Source organism: Simochromis diagramma, unplaced genomic scaffold, assembly GCF_900408965.1.
Source record: "Simochromis diagramma unplaced genomic scaffold, fSimDia1.1 OVJJ01000816.1, whole genome shotgun sequence".
Classification (NCBI taxonomy): Eukaryota; Metazoa; Chordata; class Actinopteri; order Cichliformes; family Cichlidae; genus Simochromis; species Simochromis diagramma.
The window spans coordinates 1,753,701-1,778,108 of NW_024386908.1; the positions used below are offsets into that span (position 1 = coordinate 1,753,701).

Here is a 24,408-nt window from a genome sequence, read left to right on the forward strand (position 1 = left end):
CTTCTCACCAGCAGCCCTGTCACCAACATATTTTAGATAAAATTACAGCTTAGATAAGATGCAGGGTTTTAGTGTGAGTAAGCTTCTTGCAAACAGTAATCATCACTTTTATGTTTCATCGTCTGAATATTCAAAAGAATAGTAGGTGGAATTATAATCACGAGTGAAAAGAGTATTGCAAACACATTGAAAATCTGCCCGCCCTCACAGTGATACTGATTTGTTAACTCACAAAGGATACATAACGATGAGTTCCACTCCCATGTTAGGAAGTGTCACAGTTTTCCAGTAATGACTCACTTTAGTTCTTTTTTTGAATGCTGCATAAAATATTTCCTCACATTTTTTGCCTTGCAGAATCAACATATCGTCATCAAGCCAATATCGACGATGAGGCTGTCACCATGGAGATTCTGGACACTGCAGGCCAGGTGAGACAATTTGTCAGGTAACTTTTTTCAGTAGTTTATCTCCTATGTTGCTGTTTTTGATTACACTGGGTAGTCTCTGGGTGGTAGTGAGATCAAACATTTCATGGCATTTCTTTAGATGTTTGCACAGTTGCAGAGGCCCAGAAACAAGTTGGCAACCTCTCGGCAACTTCCGGTCACAAGGGAAAAGGTTGCTGGCTGTCGTAGGGTGAAATAAGTTGCCAACAGGGTGCTAGACCAGTTATTGCCTTGCTCGCTAGCAGCCACCTGTAGTTTGTTTGGAAGACACCAGCTTGTCTTGAAACACTCCCCAACTAAGTATGAACTGGAAACACAGAAGGTACACCTCCAAAGTAAAGGTTTTGCCTTATCGCTGAAACCAACAACTTTCAAAAGATGCAACTTTTACTTTGGAGAAGTGTTTGCAACTTCAAGAAACCAGTCATGGGATACACATTTTTCTCTGAGTGACAGGTGTTTAACTGGGCCTTTAGCAACTGATTTCAAAGACACTCAACAACCTCTGGAAATCACTTACCTACTGGTTGGGCGATACACATTTTTCTTAGGACAGATGTTTGCCGGGAGTCTCCAACCAGTCTCTAGGCCAGGGGTAGGCAACTCCAGGCCTCGAGTGCCGGTGATCCATGATCCATCACAGCTGATTTAAAGGGCTAAATGACTCCTCAGCATTTCTTGAAGTTCTCCAGAGGCCTGGTAATGAACTAATCATTTGATTCAGGTGTGTTAACCCAGGGTGCGATCTAAAACCTGCAGGACACCGGCACTCGAGGCCTGGAGTTGCCTACCCCTGCTAAGCCTTTGAGACTGTGACAAAGCCTTTATAACAAAACAAGCATTTATCCACTTTATGAATCATCTTCAGTCCTTATGCCAACTAACTGTCTGTAAAAAAAAAAAAAAAAAATAACAACAGTCTTTCTGCATCATTCATTTTCACAGTTGTTTCTTTGTGCCAAAAGTAGGTGTACAGCCCACTGTCTATGTCGACTGAAAAAGTGTTTGTCAAGTGTTTTTCCAACTCTGAAATGTACTTTAATTAAATATGAATGTGAATGAAATAGATGGAAAAGACATCATTCAGTTAACTTGTCCTCTGATTATTCAGGTGTTTTATTCAGAGATATTCAACACTGCTTTGAAGAATTGTTTGGCTGGATGTGAGAGTGGATGGCACTTAAAGATGTTAATTTCCTGGAGTATAATAGAAGTATTGCCAGGTTCTGACCATGAGCGAGAGCTTGCGTAAGTCCTTGGGCTGAAGATAAATATGCTGCACTGCTGCGTAGGTGTTCTGCTGGCGGCTGATTTCCCCTGCGACACTTTAGCCAAGCCATCTCTCTCTCTTGCTCTCATTACAATGTAGTCTATTTTCAGCTGGCATTAGGATGAGGTCTGAATGTTTCCAGACACGACTTCAGTGAATGTCAGACCTCTCACAGCTATGATTGTATCAAAGCATTGTGCTAACTCTCGTAATTTGTGGAGGTGGAGTCTTAAGTTCAGAAGGCGGCCAGGTTCACAAACGTCAAACTCATCTGTCCTCTGGAGGAGGAATGCAGTATTTTCAAGTCGTTTTCTGGCATCTGGTACAAGAAAATTACATAATCAAAAAACTTCCTTCCAACAAAATCATTCCTTAATGTTTAAAATGGGTTAGAAATAAATTATTATTATTAATTTATTTATTTATTTAGCATATTTGGATGTATAATTATATGTATATGTGTATATATATAAAGAACATTACAGAAACATCTGTTGCTTGCACTCTGATAGATTTTCTATTTTAAAAATGTTTTTTAAAAGACAATTAAACAACCAAACAACGGAAGCAAATCTAAAATTCCAAATCCAGTAAATGTGCCTTTTTAAAATGAATATTCATTAAATATATCTAATGTTTTCAGCACCATACTGTATCAGATATATATTGTTTGTATATTATACACATGCAAAACATTCCCCCATTCCCATTCAGGTTCATAATATTCTATTTTTGAAAAATGTGGCCACTCTTCGAGAAATTGTTCAGCTTCCTCTGTCGGTAACTGTGAGATCAGAGCCTTTGGGCCTCCATCCAGTCCAAGCAGGTCTTGTGTGATCGGTCATGGATGATTCTGCCGCCACATGATCAAATTAAGAGCACATGCTCGAGTGTTTGCATTCCACAGATGGCTGCAGAATTCAATGTAGGGCTTAAGAGGGTGTGGCAGAGTGCAAAGATAATGTTAGGAACTAAACAACATGATTCTTAGATCAGAAAGAACTACACGTCTTTTTATGTTTAAACACAACAAGAGCTAAAAATGTATATGCATATTAAAGAAGCTGACTGCAGCCTGTTCTGTTTAAATAATATTTGAGTCAAAAATATTAAATGAAAAGTTTTCTTGGTGGGAAAATTAGAGAGAAACTACATTATCAACATAAATCTACAAACAGGAAAATGCTAATATGACTTTTACAGCTTCACTGGACCCAAAGGTAAAGGCAGCACATCTGAAATTCTCCAGCTGCTCCGTCTGTTATTTTTACCTGAGATTTTCTTTGGTTGGCGTTTTATGATAATGTTACAGTAAAAAACAAAAAAAAAAAAAAAAAAAAGCTACAGTTGTTTAGCTTAATTTAGGAACTGGAAACAGAAACTGCTAACATGGATTTGTTCAGCAAAGTCTCTACAGACTTAAAGCTTCACACATAAAATAGATATGAATCATCATTACATCATCATTTTATTTAAAAACATGGGAAAATCTGTAAAACTCTAAATCATCAGCTTCAGCACCATGTGTCTTGTCTTCTTCTCAGGAGGACATCCAGCAGAGGGAGGGTCACATGCGTTGGGGTGACGGCTTTGTCCTTGTGTATGACATCACGGATCGGGGAAGCTTTGAGGAGGTGGGGCCGCTCCGAAGCCTCCTAGAGGAGGTGAAGAAACCGAAGAACGTTCCTCTGGTTCTGGTGGGCAACAAGTCTGACCTGGACCACGTCCGGCAAGTCGGCACAGAGGAAGGAGAGCGGCTGGCAGCCGAAATGGCGTGTGCCTTCTACGAATGCTCTGCCTGTGCCGACGAGGGCGGCGCTGTGGCCGAGGCGTTCCACGAGCTCTGCAGAGAGGTGAGACGCCGCAAAGCTGTTCAGGGAAAAGCCAGACGCCGCAGCTCCACCACTCATGTCAAACAGGCCATCAACAAGATGCTGACCAAGATCAGCAGCTAGGGAAGAGCCATGCTACCGCCTGATGACAGGAACAAAAATTGCTTTTCTCGCTGAAATGTTTTGGACCATCAGTGGACGATGACTGATTTAAGTGTGAAATGTGTTCTTCTGTTATTCTCTAATTGTTATTCGATGAAAAAAAATAAAATCCAAGTGCACTGTCTTTTCAGGCTGTAAGAGACAGCGAATGACACTTGGCTTGGGAGCCATAAAAGATGATTTCTCATTAATAAAAAACTGAAATGCTTTTGGATTGAGATGACAGACATTGATGAGTCATGTCGACTAGCTAAGACAGGGGTGGGCAATCTCAGTCCACGAGGGCCGGTGTCCCTGCAGGTTTTAGATCTCACCTTGGGTCAACACACCTGAATCACATGATTAGTTCGTTACCAGGCCTCTGGAGAACTTCAGGACATGTTGAGGAGCTAATTTAGCCATTTAAATCAGCTGTGTTGGTTCGAGGACACATCTAAAACCTGCAGGGACACCGGCCCTCGTGGACTGAGATTGCCCACCCCTGAGCTAAGATCACAAAGGATCAGGAACATGGCAAGGTTCTTAATTTTTTTTCTTTTATTCTTTCATCAAACAAACTGACATATTAAACAAACCAGAGAGTATCCAGAAAATGACTCATGCACGCTCTCCTATTTAATATGCAGGGAATCCAAAACTTTGACATTGCACAGTAAGATTTAGAGTTTCCTGTTTCTATCTTATGTGCAGGGGGCTGTTGTACTATTCTGTCAGCAGCAGTCAAAGAACTTCAGGAGCAGAGGACTCCTTTTAGATAAACGTAGATCTACTGTGTTTCACTCATTTTGGTTCCAGACAGATCTACAAAGCTGTCCGTCTCTGTCTTGCAAGCAATCCTTACGATCAAGTCTACCATGTTCCTTTGACATTAGCTGTCAGGGTGTGTGCGTTTGTCCAGGACTCGTGAACTGAACATTTTTCCCCTCAAGGAACCCAAAGCACCGCAGGTTTGGAACGTCTTAAAGCTAATATGCATACAATATCTGTTGTTTTCTCTAAATCAGGGGTGTCCAACTCCAGGTCACAAGGGCCGGTATCCTGCAGGTTTTAGCTCTCACTCTGGCTCAACACACCTGAATCAAATGATTAGTTCATTACCAGGCTTCTGGAGAACTTCAAGACATGTTGAGGAGGTCATGTAGCCATTTAAATCAGCTGTGTTGGATCAAGGACACATCTTAAACCTGCAGGACACCGGCACTCGAGGCCTCGAGTTGGACACCCCTGCTCTAAACAAAAGGAAGCACCATCACATACTTGGGATGTTCTTCACGGCGATAATGTTAATACTGTAAACTACAGCATGTTCGACAGAATATATAGCCTTAAGCACTGCTGTGTCTTAGGTGTGTACAGAACCAAGAGTCATCTATAATAGAATATACTGTAATTGTAGAAATGTGATATCTATGTGAACTTCTCTGATGAAACTAATCAGCTGTGCACTTACAATAAAAGACTGACATATCACACCAGTTTTTCCTGTTGGTCATAATTGATGCAAATGTCCTCAGTGGCTGCAGAAAATTTAAGAGAAGCACATAAACAGTTTCAAATAATCATCACTGATTGGTACAGATGCTTCCAAGCAGATCATTAAAAGTCAGGATGCACACCATCAAATGTCATATTTACATATTAGTCTCCAAACACAAAATGCTGCTTTTATTTGTTAAAATTATGAAATATTCAAATGATGAAAACCTGTATCAGCTGCGATCAAAGGGGATGGAGACATTGCTGATAGCTGACATTCGTATAAGTTCAAATCTAATCGTTAACATAACCATGGATTTTCAAATTAAAAGATGTGAATGCGTCCAGTTCCAGTAGTTTTCCACAGTGTCTCTCTTTCATTAGAAGAAACCTTATTGATGTAACTCAGACGCTCCACCACAGCTCTTACTTTGGTGCTGTACTGCAGACTCTGGTAATGTCTCGACTTAGAGAAAAGGCTGTAAAACCGATGTTGATTAAGTCTACTGGCTCACATGAACCACAGTGGCTTTGTGTCCAACAACGATGGTTTCCTCAAGTGCAATTTTTACACTTTAAAAAGAGTCAGTTTCTTCTCTTTGGCAAACCAGTTCTGGTTCACAGAACCAGATTCCAGCATCACTGCAACTGGGCAACAAAGCCTGACCCGTTTAAACTCAGTGTCTCAGCTTGGATACTTCTATTAGCATGCTTTTAATGCACCATCCTCATATGTATTTCTTTGTGTAGTACATGAATTTACAGGCAAGCTCCTGGCTCCTAGCTAACAGCTAGCTAGCTAGAACTAACATTATTGGCAGTTCTTGTTGGAGACAAAGTATCTGAATTTCAGGAGCAGGACCACGCCTCCAAACACACTCCTTCCAGTTCTTATCTATATATGTTCCCCCAGTTCTACAATCTGTTTGTTCTTGTTTACGTGCCCCACCCTCCCTACCCTTTTCAATTCTTTAACTTCTGTTTAGTGCATGGGGATCTGCCAGGTCCCGGAGCCGCCGCCAGTCCCCTTTCAGGCCTTCCCCAAACCGCAGCTCAATTCATGTCCAAGCCGTTCACCTTTATCTACTAAAATGCTGTCAAACCTAAAATGAGGACGTGGGCCAAGTGAGTGAACTAGCTATATACTCCTTCAACAGGCTGTACATTGTTTGGTGTACACTTCCATTGTTGTATGTAGCCAAGATGGCAGTCGCTGAGTAATAAGGTGTTTCATGGGTAACATTTTAACTTTTTCTGTTTTTTGCACACCATCTGATACTTGCAAATTATCCATAGTAATGCTTAATTTTACCCACCACACATGCAATCTAAGCATCAGGTATAAAATTTGAGAACTGTCGCTTTTGCTGTAAACCTCTGACTTACCAGTCAAATAGCAGTTTTCATTCATTTCTTTCCAGGTTTGACATTTTGGATATAAAATGTAATTTCTTTTTGTACTATTAGACATTTACTGTAACAATTTTAATTTATCTTATTTAGCGCTTTGTTTCAGCAGTTATAAAACATTTGTTATACCTGCTCTTGTTTTCCTGCAGTTCTAGATTAAGAAGGACCACGTCTAAAAGCTTTTCTTCCATATGCGATATAGCAGCCAAGAAGCTCAAAGTCAACAACATCTTTGACATTCTCCTGTGTTAAAAAAGGAAACTTCTCACTGAGCACACCCCGTTACTTCAGACAGACTGTAAATGAAGCAGAAAGGAGTGGCTCAGCGATCTGGCAGATAATTACTACAGTGGGAAATCTCATAATAACCCAGGAAAGGAGCCACAGGGTTCCTTCTTATCCTGACCAGCAGGAGAAAAGAGCATTTTATGGTTTTGCCATCCCTGCAGTTTACATTATGAGCCATATTTAGTTACTTTTAATTTAGTGATTGAAGGTAATACTTCACTGTGAACTGGGACAGTGCATTAATAGGACTGAAGTCCACAGTTAAGCACAGGAATGTGAGTATTCAGTGCTGATTTGGAGTTGCTATTAAACCCACAGTGATAATAGCAATGATCTAATGCAGTGGTTCAAACCTTTGCTGGCATGCCCCACTTCACCACCCTGTGATCTAAGATGAACAGTAGTGAAATCAGCACCACAGCATCATCAACCTCTGTTTTAATCATCTCCCCTTAAAAAATTAAATTCACTCTACGTAGTTCCACTTTATATTTCTCTCCTGTTCACCCACAGTTCACCTCACCACCGCCCCACAGTTTAAGAACCAATGTAACTAAACAGCAACAAGGCTGAAGCATTGGACTTCAAGATGCTAAAATCCATCCTAAAGCCGAAGGGAATCATTAATGATGATTCTTCAAACCGCCTCCTTGTGTTAAAATACAGATAAGTGAAGATTCAGCAGAGCTGGTCAGAAAACACAGCAAAAGGAAGGGGAGATGACTGCTGAACTTGTGTGCCTTCTCCTTATGTCGTTACGCTGCAGTGCTGCGGAAGTTGGTCGGGTTGTGAACTGTTGGTACTCCCACACGGATCACGCTGACACCACAGTATTCTGCTTCTGGATGGATGAGGCAGTGTCAGTGGCAGCCAAGGAGATTTGTGACTGCAACTTGCTTTTTGTGTCTTAGATTAGTGTGTGTGTGTGGGAGGAGGTGGGCCACACGAAACTGAACTATGGATCAGCAAATACGCTTTCAAACAGCATTTTTTCCGGGATGTTTGTGGGGTGCAGGGGGGAACCAAGAGCAAAGCAGGTGTGGCTCCCAAAGGAAATCGCTATATCTGATCATAAATAAACGCCACAAATACACAGTAGAAAATTGGCAAGAAAAACACTGCACACGTTGGGGACAACTTTTTTGCCAGCGGGTGGACAGCTGCTTCTTGTGCTGCTTCACAAAGCTCGCTGAAGCTAACTGTGGAGGCAGTGAAACAAACCTTTGGAGTAAATGGGACACCTCCCCACACAGCACTCAGGAACTGTCATGCAAAAGGTAGCACAGTGGAGATGAGGAGCAGGGTTTAAAGTATAGAAAGATATTTTAACAATAGTTTTGCTCACCACCGCTGTGAAAACCAATTCTCCTCTGTAGGAAAACAAAAGAAATCACAATTTTAAATGGATTCATCTTTCTCCTTGGTTGCTGCTGGGGACGGGGGGACAATCACTTCCCACTACAACAGTGATTTCTGCTCAGTAACGAGCTGTCGACACTCCTGACACATGAGAATACGATGTAAATTTAATTTAAAGTCGCAAGGTTGAAGCCAGAATTTGTTCATTTCAGGTTCAGAGCAGACATCTGTGGGAGCTGCAGTCCTTTGACAGACACAACAGAAACGATCAAAGCAAAGTGTTGTCACAGTGAGCTGTGTGGCTGGCAGTGGTTGGGCCCAAGCGCAGGACTCAGAGATGGAATTTTTAACTTAAAGGCAGCAGCTTTATTTGCTGGCAAAACAAACTTAGCAACACAACACATGAGTACTAAGCAAAAACAAAACTCAAACTAGGAGAGTTTAACTAAACTGGGAATACATGGCGTGGCATGTCATAACCTGACGACACAGGACGACGGATGAACACACAGCTGGGAAAATGCACTCATGATGAGACACGGGGAAGCAGAACTGAAACCATAAACATGGGACAAGGACTACAAAAGTAAAACAAGAAACTGAGACAAAGCACCAAGACGCAGACTGGACACTAAGACGTGGAAACATAGGAACCTGAAGCCCAGAGATGATACAAAACAGAAACCACAATCCAAGGACTGACGATGAAGCATAAACTGAAAAGCATAAATAATAATAATAATAATCAGAACTATCAGTTCACCAATAAACACAAAGCACCTGGTCTGTGACCCAGTTCTGTGACAAGGGCACTCCACATGTTTCCATAGGGAGGACTTCATTATCAACGTGCAGACAGCTGAGTGTTTAAATATGATTAAGGTCAATGTTTTATGTCATGTAGGGGGGAAAGTCATGCACCTGCTCAGTTATCAGTTTACAGTATACGAGGAAACTGAGCATTTTTCATTACAGGGTAACATTTTTTTTTTTAAATCCATCACAATACATTATTTATAATGTTTTTAAATTTCAAAACCACCACGTTACTTTAAGCTTCTTGTCACAACAGAAGCACATTTGAGAATTTAGCTAATTAATCTGTAGGGCATTAATCCCAAATCTGTTTGCAAGTCGCTCTAACATTATGTAATCACACTCACATTTCTATGGAAGCTCTCCAGCAGTGCACGGTGCCGTGAACAGTCCGGCTCAGGCTCTGCCAGCTTCAGTGTGCAGCTAACTGGCCCCCATGGCAGCAGAATATCCCAAGAACACAATCCCCACATCCACAAAACCTCATAAAACACAGTTAATAATGGTGATATGAATACAGCTAATAGGCGGTGATTAGACCGGAGACATTAATGGAGCTACCACGACCTTGTTGAAACAATTATGAAGCTTTTTAAAATCTCACTTTAATCAGATGTGATTGGTGTCTCAATATACAGTTTCATGTCCTACTGAGCAGAGGAGCAAAAAATAAAAGCTGTTGAAAATACTCATTTCAAAATTGAGACACTTCTGTGTGAAGGGACTATAATAGTACTCATTAGAAAAACATACAGAATTTAACTTCCAGGCACTTAAGCCAAAAAGCAAAAAGGAGGAGATCACATTTAATCGGTTATAACACGGGGTCAGAAATATAAGTTCTGACATGTGTGGTATCCACAGAAACCTCTGAATCTCAGCTAAAATCTCATATAAACACTTTCTACACCCACCAAACAAAACGACAACAAGCCATGATTAAACGAGCAGTTAAATAAATGTGCACAAGTCCACTAAACAAACAAAACCGAGCCAGAAATCCTTCAAACTTCACGTAACCGGCTATAGAAAGGCTGGTTATCTTCCAGAGCTATTACTGACTCCAAACACCAAGTTTCACCACGATCAGACCAAAATTCACTGAATGAGCCACAAAAGAAGACCACACAAACACAAATGCACTAAGTCAGAAATTGGCTTCCGATTTCCTCGTTATTTTCATCGGTAGCCGTTAGCCACGTGATTATCAGCAGTTACCTGCCTAGCTGCATCAGAGCCGTTTTCCATCAACAAGCTCCATTTTAGACCCACCTGCAGACACCTGGACGGACGCCACATGAAGTAAATTTGTGCCCACCTGGGATTTGACCTCAAAACTTCTGATTGGTTGAAGTGACCCGAACTGTCACCGTTACTGTGGTCCTATTGGCTCAGGTGGTGTCAATCATGCAAATTGACCAAAAGAAACCAAAGTTACAGCCTCTCAGAGTTTGAAAGGGCCAGAGGACGGCAGAAAAGGGCCATTGCCATGTAAATGTGTGGTTAATTCTTCACAAATATATATTTTTTTTAAAAAAGCATTTTTAGGCCTGTTAATAAAATTAAATAATTTCTGCTCTTTAATACCTAAAAAATTAAACTGGCATGGTGTCCATTGTGTGCCAGAGTTGGACATTTTTTGTTCAACGTCTGGATATTCATGTATTTACGGTGCCGTAATTTTTCACTGTTTCACGTTAGAAACATAAATCTTTGCACAGATGATGTTTATATGTTGGTTACTTAATTTCTGCAATGAAATGTGAACTGAGGCATATTTTAAAAGAGTTATATGCTAAAAAAAAATAAAAATAAATTAAAAAAGTTCGGTGAGGATAAAATCTACTAACTTTTTCCTGTGTTCCAGTCTCAGTGCCTTTGACACAGTAATATTTGCTGCAATATTTACACCTCTGGTGAAATTTCACAAGTGTCAGCTTTATTTTGATACCAAGATTGTAAGCACAGAGTTTGTAATTGCAGAGAAATAATGAATTAATTTTGGGCATTTCATTTTTGAGCAGGAAGCACAGAAACCACTTTGGGGCTTAAGAGGTTAAAAGTTACGGTAGACCATTGGAAACAGTCCACTGGAGGTAAACATATTCCAATAAAAACACTTACAGACTGATTTTTACCTCTTTACAGTTTTACAAAGCTAGACAAGGTTTAACAGTGACTCTACACACTTATTACATATTTAGTTTTTTTTTTCACTTTAGTTGTCTTTATTGCTTTATTGTCTTTATTGTCTTACTGATCACTAATTTCCCATTGCCATAGCCAGACACGTGCTCAGTCAGTGGACAACAAAGCAGCAATGGTTCAAAGACTGATCTTTAGCAGCAGATGCTGAATAAATGTTTTTTTTAATCATACAGATGGAAGAATTATTATACAGAAAGTAGTACTGATGCAACACATTTCAAAATTATACAAGGGAAAATTATACATTTCCAATACTAATTGCATTCAGCAAAACCTCTTGGAAAACATGCTAATCTTGCTGCTCATATCTCTGGAGCAAAAATAACTCCCATATCCTTCGATGCTGATATCCCCATACATCCTGTTTAGATATGCAATCATGGGGAAAATGAGTTCTGCAGTGATTCAGCACACGCTTATAAAACAAAATAGATGTACAGCATTACCGAGACACAACAGATTATAATTTATTATATGAATCAATTACAAATCAGTAGACGTGAGTTCGGACGTTCAGATGTTATTTTTATGTTTGGTAGCAGACGTGCTGCCCTGACCTCGGTGATTAAATTTTCCTTCACAAAGTGGAGAGAGAGGAAAAAAACAGGATAGTTTCATAGTGGAGGAAATGAAAGGCGTGCAGAGAGGGGTAATGTTCCCTCTGTAAACAAATCGACTCTTCAAAGCTCTTCTTTTCTCTTCACTTTGTTCTCTTGGAAATACCCCGTGATTCCTCTGAGAACGGGTTGGTGACACGCTGTTTAATTTAAACTTTAAAGAGTTTGTTTCCAAAAATGATTTAAAAAAAAGAAAAACGTCATCAACTCAGATGTTTTTCAAATGTCGCACGGAGTCGTAAGCGTGAAACAAAACTGTTTTTTTCTAATACAGCCATGTGAAACGTCAAAGGTTTTAGTGATTTTAACAGGTGTTAAAATGAGGTTAATATAATTTTAGATGAACAAGGACATGTGACATATTACACTGTGCCATTTAATTTAACAGAAATAAAAGCATAATCCAGAAGTGAACTGCTTTCATAGAGATCTAGAGAGTAAGTAACACCCAAGCGCTGCTGATCAAATCTATTCGCTGAAGTGATCATCAGCAAGCGTGAGCGGCTCTATGAAAGCAGACATTTTTGGCAGTTTGCTTGAGCATTCAGCTGTCTGTTAACACAATCCAAAGGAGGAAAACACTGATCTTAGAGAGGCATTTATTGCTGTTCATCTATCTGAGATGGGTTAAAAGGCCATTTCCAAACAATATGCAGTGCATGGTTCTACAGTGAGAAAGCTCATACACAAGTGGAAAACATTCAAGACAGTTGCCAACCTTCCCCGGAGTGGACGTCCCCAAGGTCCGATCAAACAATGCTCAGAGGAGCTGCAAAAAAACTTTAAGAGCTGCATCTCAGACTCTACGAGCCTCTGTTACTTTGTTATAAATTAAAGTTCATGACAGTACAGTTAGAAAAAGACTAAATGTGTAAGGCTTGTTTGAAAGAGTTATGAGCAAAGAACCTCTTCTGTCCAAAAAGAACACAGCAGCAGACGTTAGCTTTGCAAAGTTGGATTTCAACAACAACAAGATTTCTGGAACAGCCAAGACCAAAGTGAAGATATTTGGACGGACATGATGCACAGAGCATGAATACCAAAGCTCAGCAGCAAATCTGAAAAAACAGAGTACCAAAGTGTTGCAACAGCCCAGTCAAACCTGATGAAATGTTGTGGTGAAACCTTAAAGGAACTGTGGATAAATTAATGCCCAACTTCAAGTTCATACAAAGAGAATGTACTTTGTTTTTCATGTGACTGTATAATAAATACAATGACAATCTTCAAATGTGTAAAGCTTTTACATGAGGGTTGAAAACGACCTTTGATGGAGGTCGAACACTTAATTTTCAATAGAAATATCAACATATCTCAGCGATTTAAGGCAACTTTATGAACTTGATTGATGATTGAACACATATTAATTGTTTTTTACACCATATAACAAAAAATATGGAACTCTTTTGTGATCCCTATGATGAAGGGTGTTGAAGTGGTGTGGAGCGGGACGCTCTCTGGTCCAGTAAATGCAGACCATCAAAACTTTAAATGAGGAAACATCTTTTGGTAGAATTGGTGCACCATGAGTTTCCTGGTGGGGGGGGGGGGGGGGGGGGAAAAAAAAAAAAAAACTGAAATTTGGGGTTTCTAATGAGTTGAGAGAAATGCAAACTCATAGAAACTGCAGGAGGCCTTCTTTAACTACACTTTAACAAAAAGAAAACCCTTTTTTTTGAAATTTGTCCACCTGCCTCTAAGGAAGTCAGTTAAATATGACCTTGAAGTGAACATGAACAACATCTGTGTGCTCTGAATAACAACTTTATTCTTAAATTACCTCATTCCCGCTTTTCCACAAAACCACCCGACCACCCTACCATGCTCTCATTTTTTCTTTTACTGAAATATGTCTTAGCTGTGTAAAAACAGGGAGCACGTCACACAAAGGAAATAAAATTCCAGCTCAAGAAGTGGCTAAAAATGGTCTTGCACTGGTGGTTTGTTCAGTTTCTTGTCCATATCTATACACGCGCCGGACACAGGGTTCAAGATTTCTCCCGATGATTTGGTCTTTTGGTGTTTTTCCCGTGTCAGTTTCTTGTTGTGAAAGTGATATAAAGGATGTATAGCCCAGTGACAGGAACACTCCTTCCTACTGTAGAATCACAGAAACGTCAGCAGAGATACAACAAAGTCTGGAGACAAGAGTAGAGGACTTCCATCTTTCTGTGCTTTATGAAGCATTGCAGTTGCCATGACAACCAAGGCCTTTCCTTGTTTTAAAGGGATTCACTATGGTGACCGAGGCATTGTTGTACTGTGGGCAGGTCTGAGAGGATACAGCAGGGTTTCTCACATGTATACTCGCTCAAGTGTGCAAATACAGGACACGTCGGTGCATGGGTGCACATCCACCTACACATATGTGTTCAAACAGGGGTTAAATGATGTCCAACTGTAACAGGTTAGACAACTGAATAAAACAGAGTGATGGTTAAATATAGATTTGAAATCAATGCCCTCTTTCCTGCAGGCTTCCTAGTTACACACTTTGACTTGTAGCTTTCACGAGAAAACATGACAGTCATCAGAGACAAATAAAACATTTCCCAGCATTGGACACACCATTTGTGTTCAGCCTTAACATAGTCAAATATACAATTTGACTATTGTGATAGTTTAGTTTTATCATGATATAAAACAGGGATTGCGAGTCGTTTTGGACACTGACAAGTATTTAACTCAACCCACTGCAGAAGTGACAAAACTGCAGTTCCTCAGTTTGCCACTTGAGGCTACTTCCAAAAGTGAGTCATTCCTTAGTCTCCTTTTAAAATGCCCTACTTTAGGGAGGAAACGGAGGGTTAAAGTGGTGCATTGCAATTTCACCATCTTTTTTTTGTTGGAGCTTTTTGAAACATTTCTTACGGATCCACGTTTAAGATGATGTTGCTGCAAGACACACCTCCGCTGACTCTCAGAACAAACTTTAAAATACGTAACAGTTTTACCAAATTGTGTTGAAGTTAAATAGTGTATGGCATGCTTTTTCATGAATACTGCTGTCAGGTTTTGTGCAGGAAGAAAAGGTCATAACTGGATTTTGTAAGCACAGAGGGAAAAAACAATCCATCCATTCTCTTATGATACAGACTATGCAGAGAGCATAAACTCAAACAAATGTTTGAGCGAAACTTCTTCTGAAAACTGATGTTCTCACAGTTTCATACAGGACCTGTTTATGTATGATCCTGTAGCAGCAGCTTTTTTGCACCACTGCAGTGCTTGCGTGTGTGTTCAAACAACATTGATGCAAAATGTAATAATTATTTGTGCAGTTTTCACGTGTTGATGTTCCATTTGTTGCTAAGCAACACCTTCTTGCCTCTTTCCTCTTCACATTTACCTGGACAAGTCCTATTCTGATGCTGCTGGATTGAAGCTGTTCATGCTTTGAAGCATCCTGTGTAATACCGGACTGATGTGCTGGCAAGTATATTTTTAAAAACTGAGAACGATGACATTACCCACTTTACACAGTTTTCTTTTTCATATTATTCCTTTAAAAATGTATACCAGGGGGCGCTTTAATGTTTCTTTATTGTACTGTGTCATGACTTACACAGATCCCAACTGCACCACACATCTATTGTAACAGCGCCCTAAACTTAATAAGATGTAATGCTGGCATGTTAGGGAAAATAAGTGAAGTTGAAAATACTTTGGTCTGTTATCTTGCAGGTAAATCACTCCCAGTTTCCATCCTTAAGAGACAGACTGGTGCCACTATTGTCTGAGACAGCACTGACTTGTTTTCCAGGAGATGCAAATGAAGATGTGTGAAGGTGCTTTCCCTGAAACATGATGAAGGCTTAAATATCCTTGAACAGTTAGGAGGGGTGGACTGGGTATAGCTGAATGGACAATGCCCCCTACTGGCCTACTGGTTTAATCAATTTACTGTGGAAATGTGTAAAGACCCTTTGATTCCTGCCCCAAACAGCATTTGGAGGTAAGAGGTGAAGAGTAATTTAGTTACATCTATTTTTCATCGATATTTGCACACTACAGTGTGGTGGGAATGGATTTCTTTGCAGCCAGTGGAGGCTGCGGGCAGGCAGGCAGGGACCTGCGGCTGATAAAAGATTGGACATTCCACCTTAAGAATGCAAGAAATTACACTGGCAGCAGATTACCATCAGGCTGCCAGTGGTCTGGTATGCAACTGTGGTTCGTGAAACAACTGAGAGCTGCAGAACAAAGAGTGAGAGCAGGCACCGGGTGCTGTGAGAGGTCAGAGGTTCATCGTAGGGAAGAGAGTTTAACACCTTTGTGAAGATAACATAAATCAGCATGTGGGATGAATTCTTGGGGAAGAATTAGGTTGCAGTCTCTGCCTCCTTAAATCAGTTGATGTTAAATGCAGCCGGGTTGATCTGCAGAACACAAGCCTGCCATCTCTTTGATTTCATACTAAATAACTCGAGGAGCTTCAAATCCCAAGAAAACAGACAGGCAAAAGAGTTTGTTAACCCACTGTGTTTCGAGTTTAAAATGCTTTATATTAACTGGGACGTGTTTCATGAGTGTTACATGTCACCTGGATGTACCAGAGTGGGAACTTTGAATTAGAACGAGTTAGAAAAGGAAAGCTATTAGATGTGTACAGTTGTTGTCACACAGTTGTAATCATTAGTTGGTTTTTAAAAACTAAGCTGAAGACACGTTTGTTCACCTTATCTTACAAGTCTTAATTCTATGGCTTTTAGTTTTTAAATTTTTACTGTTTTTAACTTGTATTGTGTCTTTTACCTGTGTTGCTATGTATCTCTTTTATTATTATTTTTTTATCTTTTTAGTTTTAAATAGTTGTACAGCACTTTGTTTGAAAGCGCTTTATAAATAAAGTTATTATTATTATTATTAGTTATTATTAGTTTGTTTTAAAGGTACAGTAAGCAATTTTTAGGTAATTTAATAGGAAAAAGGGAATGTTGTACCCATAAAAATACATTAATAGTGTGCAATTGCATCTTCCAACACACTGATGTATTCAGAGAAACTATTTTTAATCCATTAAAAATACACAAGCGGGCTCCGATTTGCAGAAGCTAATATGCTGCCATCTTACTGTGGCTGAGACAAACATCATCATCTCAGCCACAATAATCGTGTTATTGTATCTGGCTACCTCCATATTAGCGTTTCGGCTTCTGTCATATAAACAGTAAATCATTCACTTTGTATTTGTTGTAACTATCTTCTCTATTGGGTTGCCAGATTGTGGTGTTCTTGCTGCCACATTGTTTATATTGCAGTGAAGTATGTGAACAGTATAGGTAGTGGGTTTCTTTCTTAAAGTTATGATACAGTCAAGCTGCTATACACACACCTCACCAATATTACTATACTGTGTAAGTAATTTAAAATAATTAGATATTTGATTATTTTTTTGACAAACAAATATTGTAGTTGGAGCTAAAGTCAGTCTTTTTCTTGTCCATGATGTTGTGTCATGTTGTAAATTTTATAAATTCAGTACCAATGAGTATTTTTACTATAAAAAAAGGAGATAAAACGATGAGTGTGTAATGTGAATGGGGTCACTCACAGTGATTGATGAACACATAGTGTTCCCTTTAGGTTAAAAGCTCAAAGGTTCTCTTTTTTGTTTTCATAACCTACAATAGAAAAACAGTAGTGACTAGGCGATGTACACAGAGCTGCTCAAGAGCCACATAATGCTTTCAGCATACGGTGGAAATGAACCGCAATAGAAACACAACTCTAACTGAAAGCCAGTGCTGATCAGTGTCTGCTTGATGTGGAAACATGTGCATCATTTAATCAGTGGTGTTGGTAACGGTGTCATAAATATTTGTTCGTACTTTTTAGTTTACGGGCAACAGGGCTCATCACTTCATCATGACTGGATGCACGGGAAAAAAATATCCTCATGAACTTTCTTTGTATTTGTTAACCTAAACATCGCAGCTTTTATTTGGACCTGCATACTTTAAGTAACACTACCAACTACATCGGTACAAGAAGAAGTGTTCAAAATTTGTTCTAAGTTCAGACATTTTACACGCCTACATCTGTTTACACTTTATTCTAGTGCGCCAAAGTGATTAGGAAAAGGGGGAAAAGAAATACTGTAGTTTGAATTTAAGGTTGGCCACAAAAATACGATCGTCTCAGTTCAGTTCTTCTCGAGTACTTTACTCCTTAAAGCTGGGCTTTCGAGTCTGGCAGTCACATTCGGTCGTAAAGTAGTAATACCTGGATGATGATCGTGTTGTTTGAGAATTTATAACACGTTCGTGTGTGCTCAGTGACATATTCACAGCTGAGTGTGTTTAATATCATCTCTTAACACAATTAATTTCTGGACCTGACGTGAAGTGGGCAGCAGATGAAAAGAAGCACTGGATGCCGGCAGGTTTCTTTCTCCTTGGCCTTGTGTTGCCAGACAGCTTTTAACACCCTGAGCATCATGCCAAGAGAAATAAAAAAAGGGTAATAATCCAAGATGAAAGGATTTTGGGATTATCGCTACATATTCTGAAAGTTGCGTTTTTCAAACAGGGCTTTTAAAAGTACAGTAATAGCCAAACGTTCTGTTTCAATGACCATAAATGGAGAAAAAAACCTTCAAATCTGATCAAGTGGAGCTCAGCAGATGACTGATAGAGACTGGAATGCACTGCAACAGGTATAATAAAAGTTTTTACTTTATTAACAGAAATCTTTCGTTCAGACAAAAGAACAAAAGTACAGAAATAATGTTAATACTAATAAATTACATCACACTTCTCACAAATAAGCAGCCAGACATCGAGATCACATAACGCCTAAATTTATACACCTGAGGCACACAAGAGGGGTTGGTTTTCATGCCACATTTACACCAATATACACAACATTAATACACTTACAATATCACCCACCATTCAGCAGAGAGGAAGGGACACAGTGAACTCAAAAACTGGCAAATGAACCCGTGCAACGGCATTATTTCTCTCATGTACATATGCCACATTAAAGTAGAGTTGAGTTTGCTTTCAGTAATAGCTGTATTTCATTGTAAGTCTCTGTGGCTGCATATTAATTCAGTCTTACACTATGCATCACTTCAACACACCCAGAGCAAATCATGATGAGCCAACCCCGGTAGCAGAGTATTACCTTTGCTCCAAATTATATATTAAATGAAAACAATGTTGGGGAAATTAAAAAAAAAAGCTTTATGAAATGAGCATACGTTCCATACACACTGTAAAAGTTCCCAGATATAGCACTGGTGACATCAGCGACCTGTTTTGGGAGAAACAGGTGAATCTGGCACTGTGATTGGCTGAGATAGCTATCAACCTGCTTAACTCAAACACCTCTCTCTTTACGATGACAAATGATATGTGAACTATTCTTAGAAATGTCTTGATGCATGCTCAATCGTCCAGGTAAGTAAATCCAAAAAGGTTGATTCTGTTCTGGACGTAGTGTTTTCAGTGGGGGAAACATTTCCTCACTCATCCGAGTGACGTCTTCAGTCTCAGCTGACTGCAGGTTTCCCCAATCTGAAACAGTACATTTCAAGTGACAGTTATTCTGCAAATGTCCTGTTTACAAGGTTGGGGAAACCTATTTCTCCCACTGAAAACGCTACATCCAGAACAGAATCAACCTTTTGGGATTACTAGAAATGCTTACATCTATAGAGACAAAGAGAGCGAGCAGAAGTAAACCTGGGGCGTAAATACCTGTGAGAGTGCCCTTTTAAACCCACAAACTGTATGTTAAAGATGGACATGAAAAGTGAAGCTGGTGAGGATGTGCCTTAAACCTGCATTTTCTCTAAATGACAGCAGGGGGCGACTCTACTGGATTCAAAAAGAAATTCCATTGTAAAAGAAATGGGAAAATTCTCACACTTTGATGTATTTATGGTCTTAAATGCTAGCTTTAAGTCTATTTAAAGCTAGCAGTGCTTTAGCCCATGGTTAAGTTGTTAATGACAGTAAGCTAACCTCCTAATTGTAATTTCATCCTTGCTTTTCCAGCATTAGGGGTTTTAGGGGGACAGCCTTTTTATGTTTACACATTTGGTTTAAGCCTGTTGTTAGCAAAAACTGGCATCCAAATTAATATCACAGTGAATAACGGATGCACTTTGGTAACAAGTCTAACTAGCTAGTCTAAGTGTTAACTAATCAGCTCCAAATACACTCAAAAGACCAAAATGTTGATGACCAAAATGTGAAAGTGAAAGCTCTGGGATTGTTAACTACAAACCAACACATGCTAGCGCAGTGGCCATGTCCATCTTTGATATACAGTCTATGTTTCATCATAAAGGAAGTAAAATTCTGAAAAGTGACATCAAAATATCTGTCATAAATATGAAATCTGTAACATGTACAGTATAGTAAGCACAACATCACTTGAAATAATAAAGATACAATATTCAAATAAGATTTTGACACAGATACCTTCAAGAGCCCAAATCATTTCAATTTATATTGCATTCTAGTAACACGTTACAAAATGTTTTCTTTAACTGACATGTTATGAAAGAGGAAAGACAATTTATAAAATTAAATAAAATTTTGAAAAACTGGAGAAATGTATAAACTGGGGGGGAAATTTTGAGACAAAGAATTTTAAAATGTGTGACTCGATATTTGACTTTAACAAAATTGTATTCCTCTCATTCCTTCTGCACTTAGATGTTGTTTTACCACAGCAGGTTTATTGTTTTATGAGCACATCAGTTATAACATGAAGCCATGCTCAGTGCACAAAATCTTGTCCAGTACTACCACTCTATTGTCAGTTTCAGCAGAGCACTGCTGAACTTGAGGTAGTTACCAATCAACATTGCAGCTCAGTTCCAATTAAATCAGCTCAGAAACTATCAGGTACGGGTCCACATCTGACCCTCAGACAAAAGGGAAGCAAACCTACAGTAGTGACAAAACTAAAATTATTTGATGTCCGGTCATTGTTTATAATTTGACCCAATAAAACAGATTTATGGAACATGCCAGATCCTAAACTGTATTTTAAACCCAAAATGTGAGAAAAGTGACATCATAGTTCTTTCATCTTTCACCCTGACAGAATGAGCAAATAATTATATCTTGAGATAACCTTGATATCCAGAAAGAGTAACTGCTGTTTCTCTCCAGGACAAGTTAGGCTATAGACACAGTGTTTAAAGTTAACATTTCAATTTTTCAGCAACGTCACAGCCATTATTGCGTGGCACATAAGGGATAGGAAATACTCACGGTTTGGTTATGGCTTATCACACTGCAGTATTATATATGAAGTGGCAATAATCTTTACAGGTAAGATGGAACAATTTAATGTAAACCTTTAAGGGGCCTCACAATCAAATGCAGATTTGGTCCACTTTGACACAGTACCAAAAGCTACGAGATGCTTGCAAAAGTGTTTAACACAAGACACTGCAGTAAATCTGAGATTACAGATGAGAATTTGACAAAAAGTCAGAATTAATACAGCCAGCGATAACTTGAAACAAAAGAATCACAGTAAGCAATGTCAATATTTTCATTATTCCAAAATGAAAAATACAAGCTAAGTAATTATTACATTAGTGTTTATCTGCCCTAGCATGACAACTGACAGGAGAATTAGCTTACTGCCTACAGTGGAAAACCACAATGTTGTTACTTTAAAGCCTAATGAGCACTTAAAAAAATAAAGTAATATTTAAATTATCAAGGGTGGTTAACACGAGCAGATTGAGCCTGCTCTTTATAAATAAATAAATACATTTGTGGAATTTTAGACATTTGAAATCCCAACCAAGTTGACCAAGCTAGCATTGAAAACTCACAAATGCTTTTATTAAAGTGGAACATCCCCTCTGGAAGATAGAATGGCCATGATTTAAATAAAATTTAGCTAGACTAAAATTTGAAATGGTCTTCTTGAAGTTATTTAGGAATAATTAGCACTTTTATGTAATTTATTTTTAGTTAGCATTATTCTGTTGTTTCGTGTATCCTAGTATGTTTAGCCTCAAACCGTTTCCATCAGAAATGCATATTTAAGTTTAATTTACTAATTTATTTTTAACAAACCCATGGCGTCCCCTTTGGTGTAGCAAGCTAATAAACCACTGCTAAACACTGCTACTGCTAAAATCCGTTAGCTGACTAGCCGCATTCTAGCTAGCTAGTTAGCTTTCTAGTTGATCTCAAGAACCAGCCATTTGAAAAATGCAGAAAAAAATTGCCACCACAGTAACATTGCTTCAAAGGAAGAAAGAAACCTGTTAGTTAAATTTATAAGTAGAAGCTGAAGCTAAGGAAACTAAACGAAGCCTGAATTCACTTTATTTACATCTGCTAAGCCATGCTCTCTTTAGTCAATGCCACTGTAATGTTTCCGTGTTTTGCAGGATAAATATGCAATCTGTGGTGGCATTTTTTTTCCTGCAATGAATGTAATTATTGCAAAAATGGCTAGTTAACTTTTTTCTCCTTTTCTGGAACTTTCATCATTTAACACTGGCTTTGGGATTATCATTTATCGACTAAAGATCCAGATTCTGAATTAAATAGAAGGTGGGAGAAACTATTACAAGCTCATTCTAAGTCACAAGATAAAACTATTATTTACCGTTACCATTTTGATAATTTTCCAATAAAAGAGTATCATACTTTGATTGTTCTTTGCATGGAAAGCAAAATCATGTAGTCAGTTTGTGTCTTCGAGCTTGCCGCTACAAGAAGCTAAAATCTGTAGCTCACTCATTATTTTTTGAACATTTTTTTTTTAAAGAATATTTTGGAAATTTAAGACTTTGGTAAACTATCAAAGATGTTTTTCATACCCTTCAGATCAAACTAACGAATAGTCATAAGAGATATTTGCCATCAGTCATCAATTAAGAGTTTTTCTTTGAAGGCTTCATTGCGTATGCACATTCCATCTTGCGAAATATGCTGAAAATCTACAGAGTCCATCTACGATAAACCAAAAGTACTTGGTGTCTAATTTCATAATAAGTTACCCAAAAATGCACTTTTTTTTCCCCAGAAAATTCAAAGTAAGCGTCAGCTCCCATCAAATAAACTGTGGAAGAAAACAGGTTGGCTCCACACATCACATTCATTTACATGCAGATCCAAAACAGTGACGGATGTTAGAAGAGGATGGCTGCCATTCCTGCAGGTATATGTGTGCGTAGGTTATATCTGCTACAGAGCAAAACTCCTAAAAAGAACTACAATAAATGAGCTGCAATCCTAGCTGACAGAGAACAAGAGACGGATGATTAAAATATCAGACCCTTGCTGTTTGCTTCTAAAGACTCACCAGTATTAGTTGCTAGATCAGTCCCCACACCAACAAATACCCCACGGTGCTATTAACAAAGCATAAAAGATTAAGAAAAGGAACAATTTGCTGGGGAAGAGCAGAGCTGTGATGGAAGACGATGGCTGTAAGCCAGTACAGCATTTGCACCTCGTTAAAAAAAAATCACAAGCTCAAAGGTTTTTCTGTGTGATTGTGATCTCAAACAAGTTAAGGGGGTTGTTTCTTAAAAAAAAAAACTGTTCTTTTTTTGTTATTAAAAAGCACTTTGGTAAAGTTAGGCCAAGGCAGAGGAGTCACTACATAAGCCAATATGTGTCTACAGCACACGGATGTCTGAGAAATGCTGCTGCTGGCTAAGATGCTTAAGAGACCGCTGGTGAAGCGAGAGGATTCAGTACGCTTCTCATGACTCAAGTGGAACTGGTTCAGATCAGAATATTGCCATGGACATCTGCAAACAATTTGGAAGCTGTGTGTCGAATAAAGAAACTGAAGATAGACGGATGTACATGAATGTAGAAATATGAACATAGAAATAGTTTCACCGGTCGGACAAAGAGAATGCAGAATAACAATTATATACCAAGCAGCACGAGCGAGAATATGAATATCTACTGTGATCACCTACCACTAAAAAGGCCATTGGCTGGTTTTGCTTTCTAGGAAGTTCAATTTCTATGGACAGGTTTTAGGTTTCAACACAACATTGGAGTGACTAGAAATGTTTCAGGAGTTTCGTAGATTAAACCTGAATATGGAATAATTAGAACGTGAACGGGGGGTTTGGTGACATCTTAAAATCTACCATCTCCAGTTAACATGGTGTAGGTCCTCTGAAATCCACTGGCCTTTCTAGTGATAGATTGATCACTGATTTGAAGACAGAGGGTTGCACCAGTGTTAAACTTCACAAACATGGAAAGGAGAGAGGCGACTCCATAACAAACAGAGTAAGCAATTATTATTATTTTCTGAAACCTGATGACAGGAAGAGGAAGGTGGTAGGGATGTTTTTAGTCAGAGAAGAGGCTGGCAAAGGACTGTCGGAGGGAGCGGATGGTCTCGGCTTTGGCCTCGTCGTCGGTCAAGCTTCCTCGTAACGTCTCCGTGAAGCTGTTTGTCAGCGACTGCGATTTGCTGCGCGACGAAGACGAAGACGGTTTAGCTACCCGACGAGGAAAATCATCGTAAGCAAAGTCATGTGTGAGATTAACAGAACC

The 24,408-nt window shown here is 39.1% G+C and overlaps 2 protein-coding genes across 4 annotated transcripts in view; one reads left to right on the top strand and one right to left on the bottom strand.

Annotated features, from left to right (window-relative positions):
- Positions 1–4,058, top strand: part of rerg (RAS-like, estrogen-regulated, growth inhibitor) — a 48,152-nt gene extending 44,094 nt beyond the window's left edge. For all 3 annotated transcript variants that reach the window (XM_040035974.1, XM_040035975.1, XM_040035976.1), the window contains exons 4-5: positions 358–431; positions 3,264–4,058. In XM_040035974.1, coding sequence (XP_039891908.1) covers positions 358–431; positions 3,264–3,674 — 485 coding nt within the window. In that variant the 3' untranslated portion in view covers positions 3,675–4,058. The remainder of the gene's footprint in view (positions 1–357; positions 432–3,263) is intronic.
- Positions 4,059–19,690: 15,632 nt separating this feature from the next.
- The window catches only part of LOC120735596 (synapsin-3-like), a 124,780-nt gene continuing 120,062 nt past the window's right edge, over positions 19,691–24,408 (bottom strand). Inside the window, exon 16 of the mRNA XM_040035037.1 lies at positions 19,691–24,325. Coding sequence (XP_039890971.1) covers positions 24,202–24,325 — 124 coding nt within the window. The 3' untranslated portion in view covers positions 19,691–24,201. The remainder of the gene's footprint in view (positions 24,326–24,408) is intronic.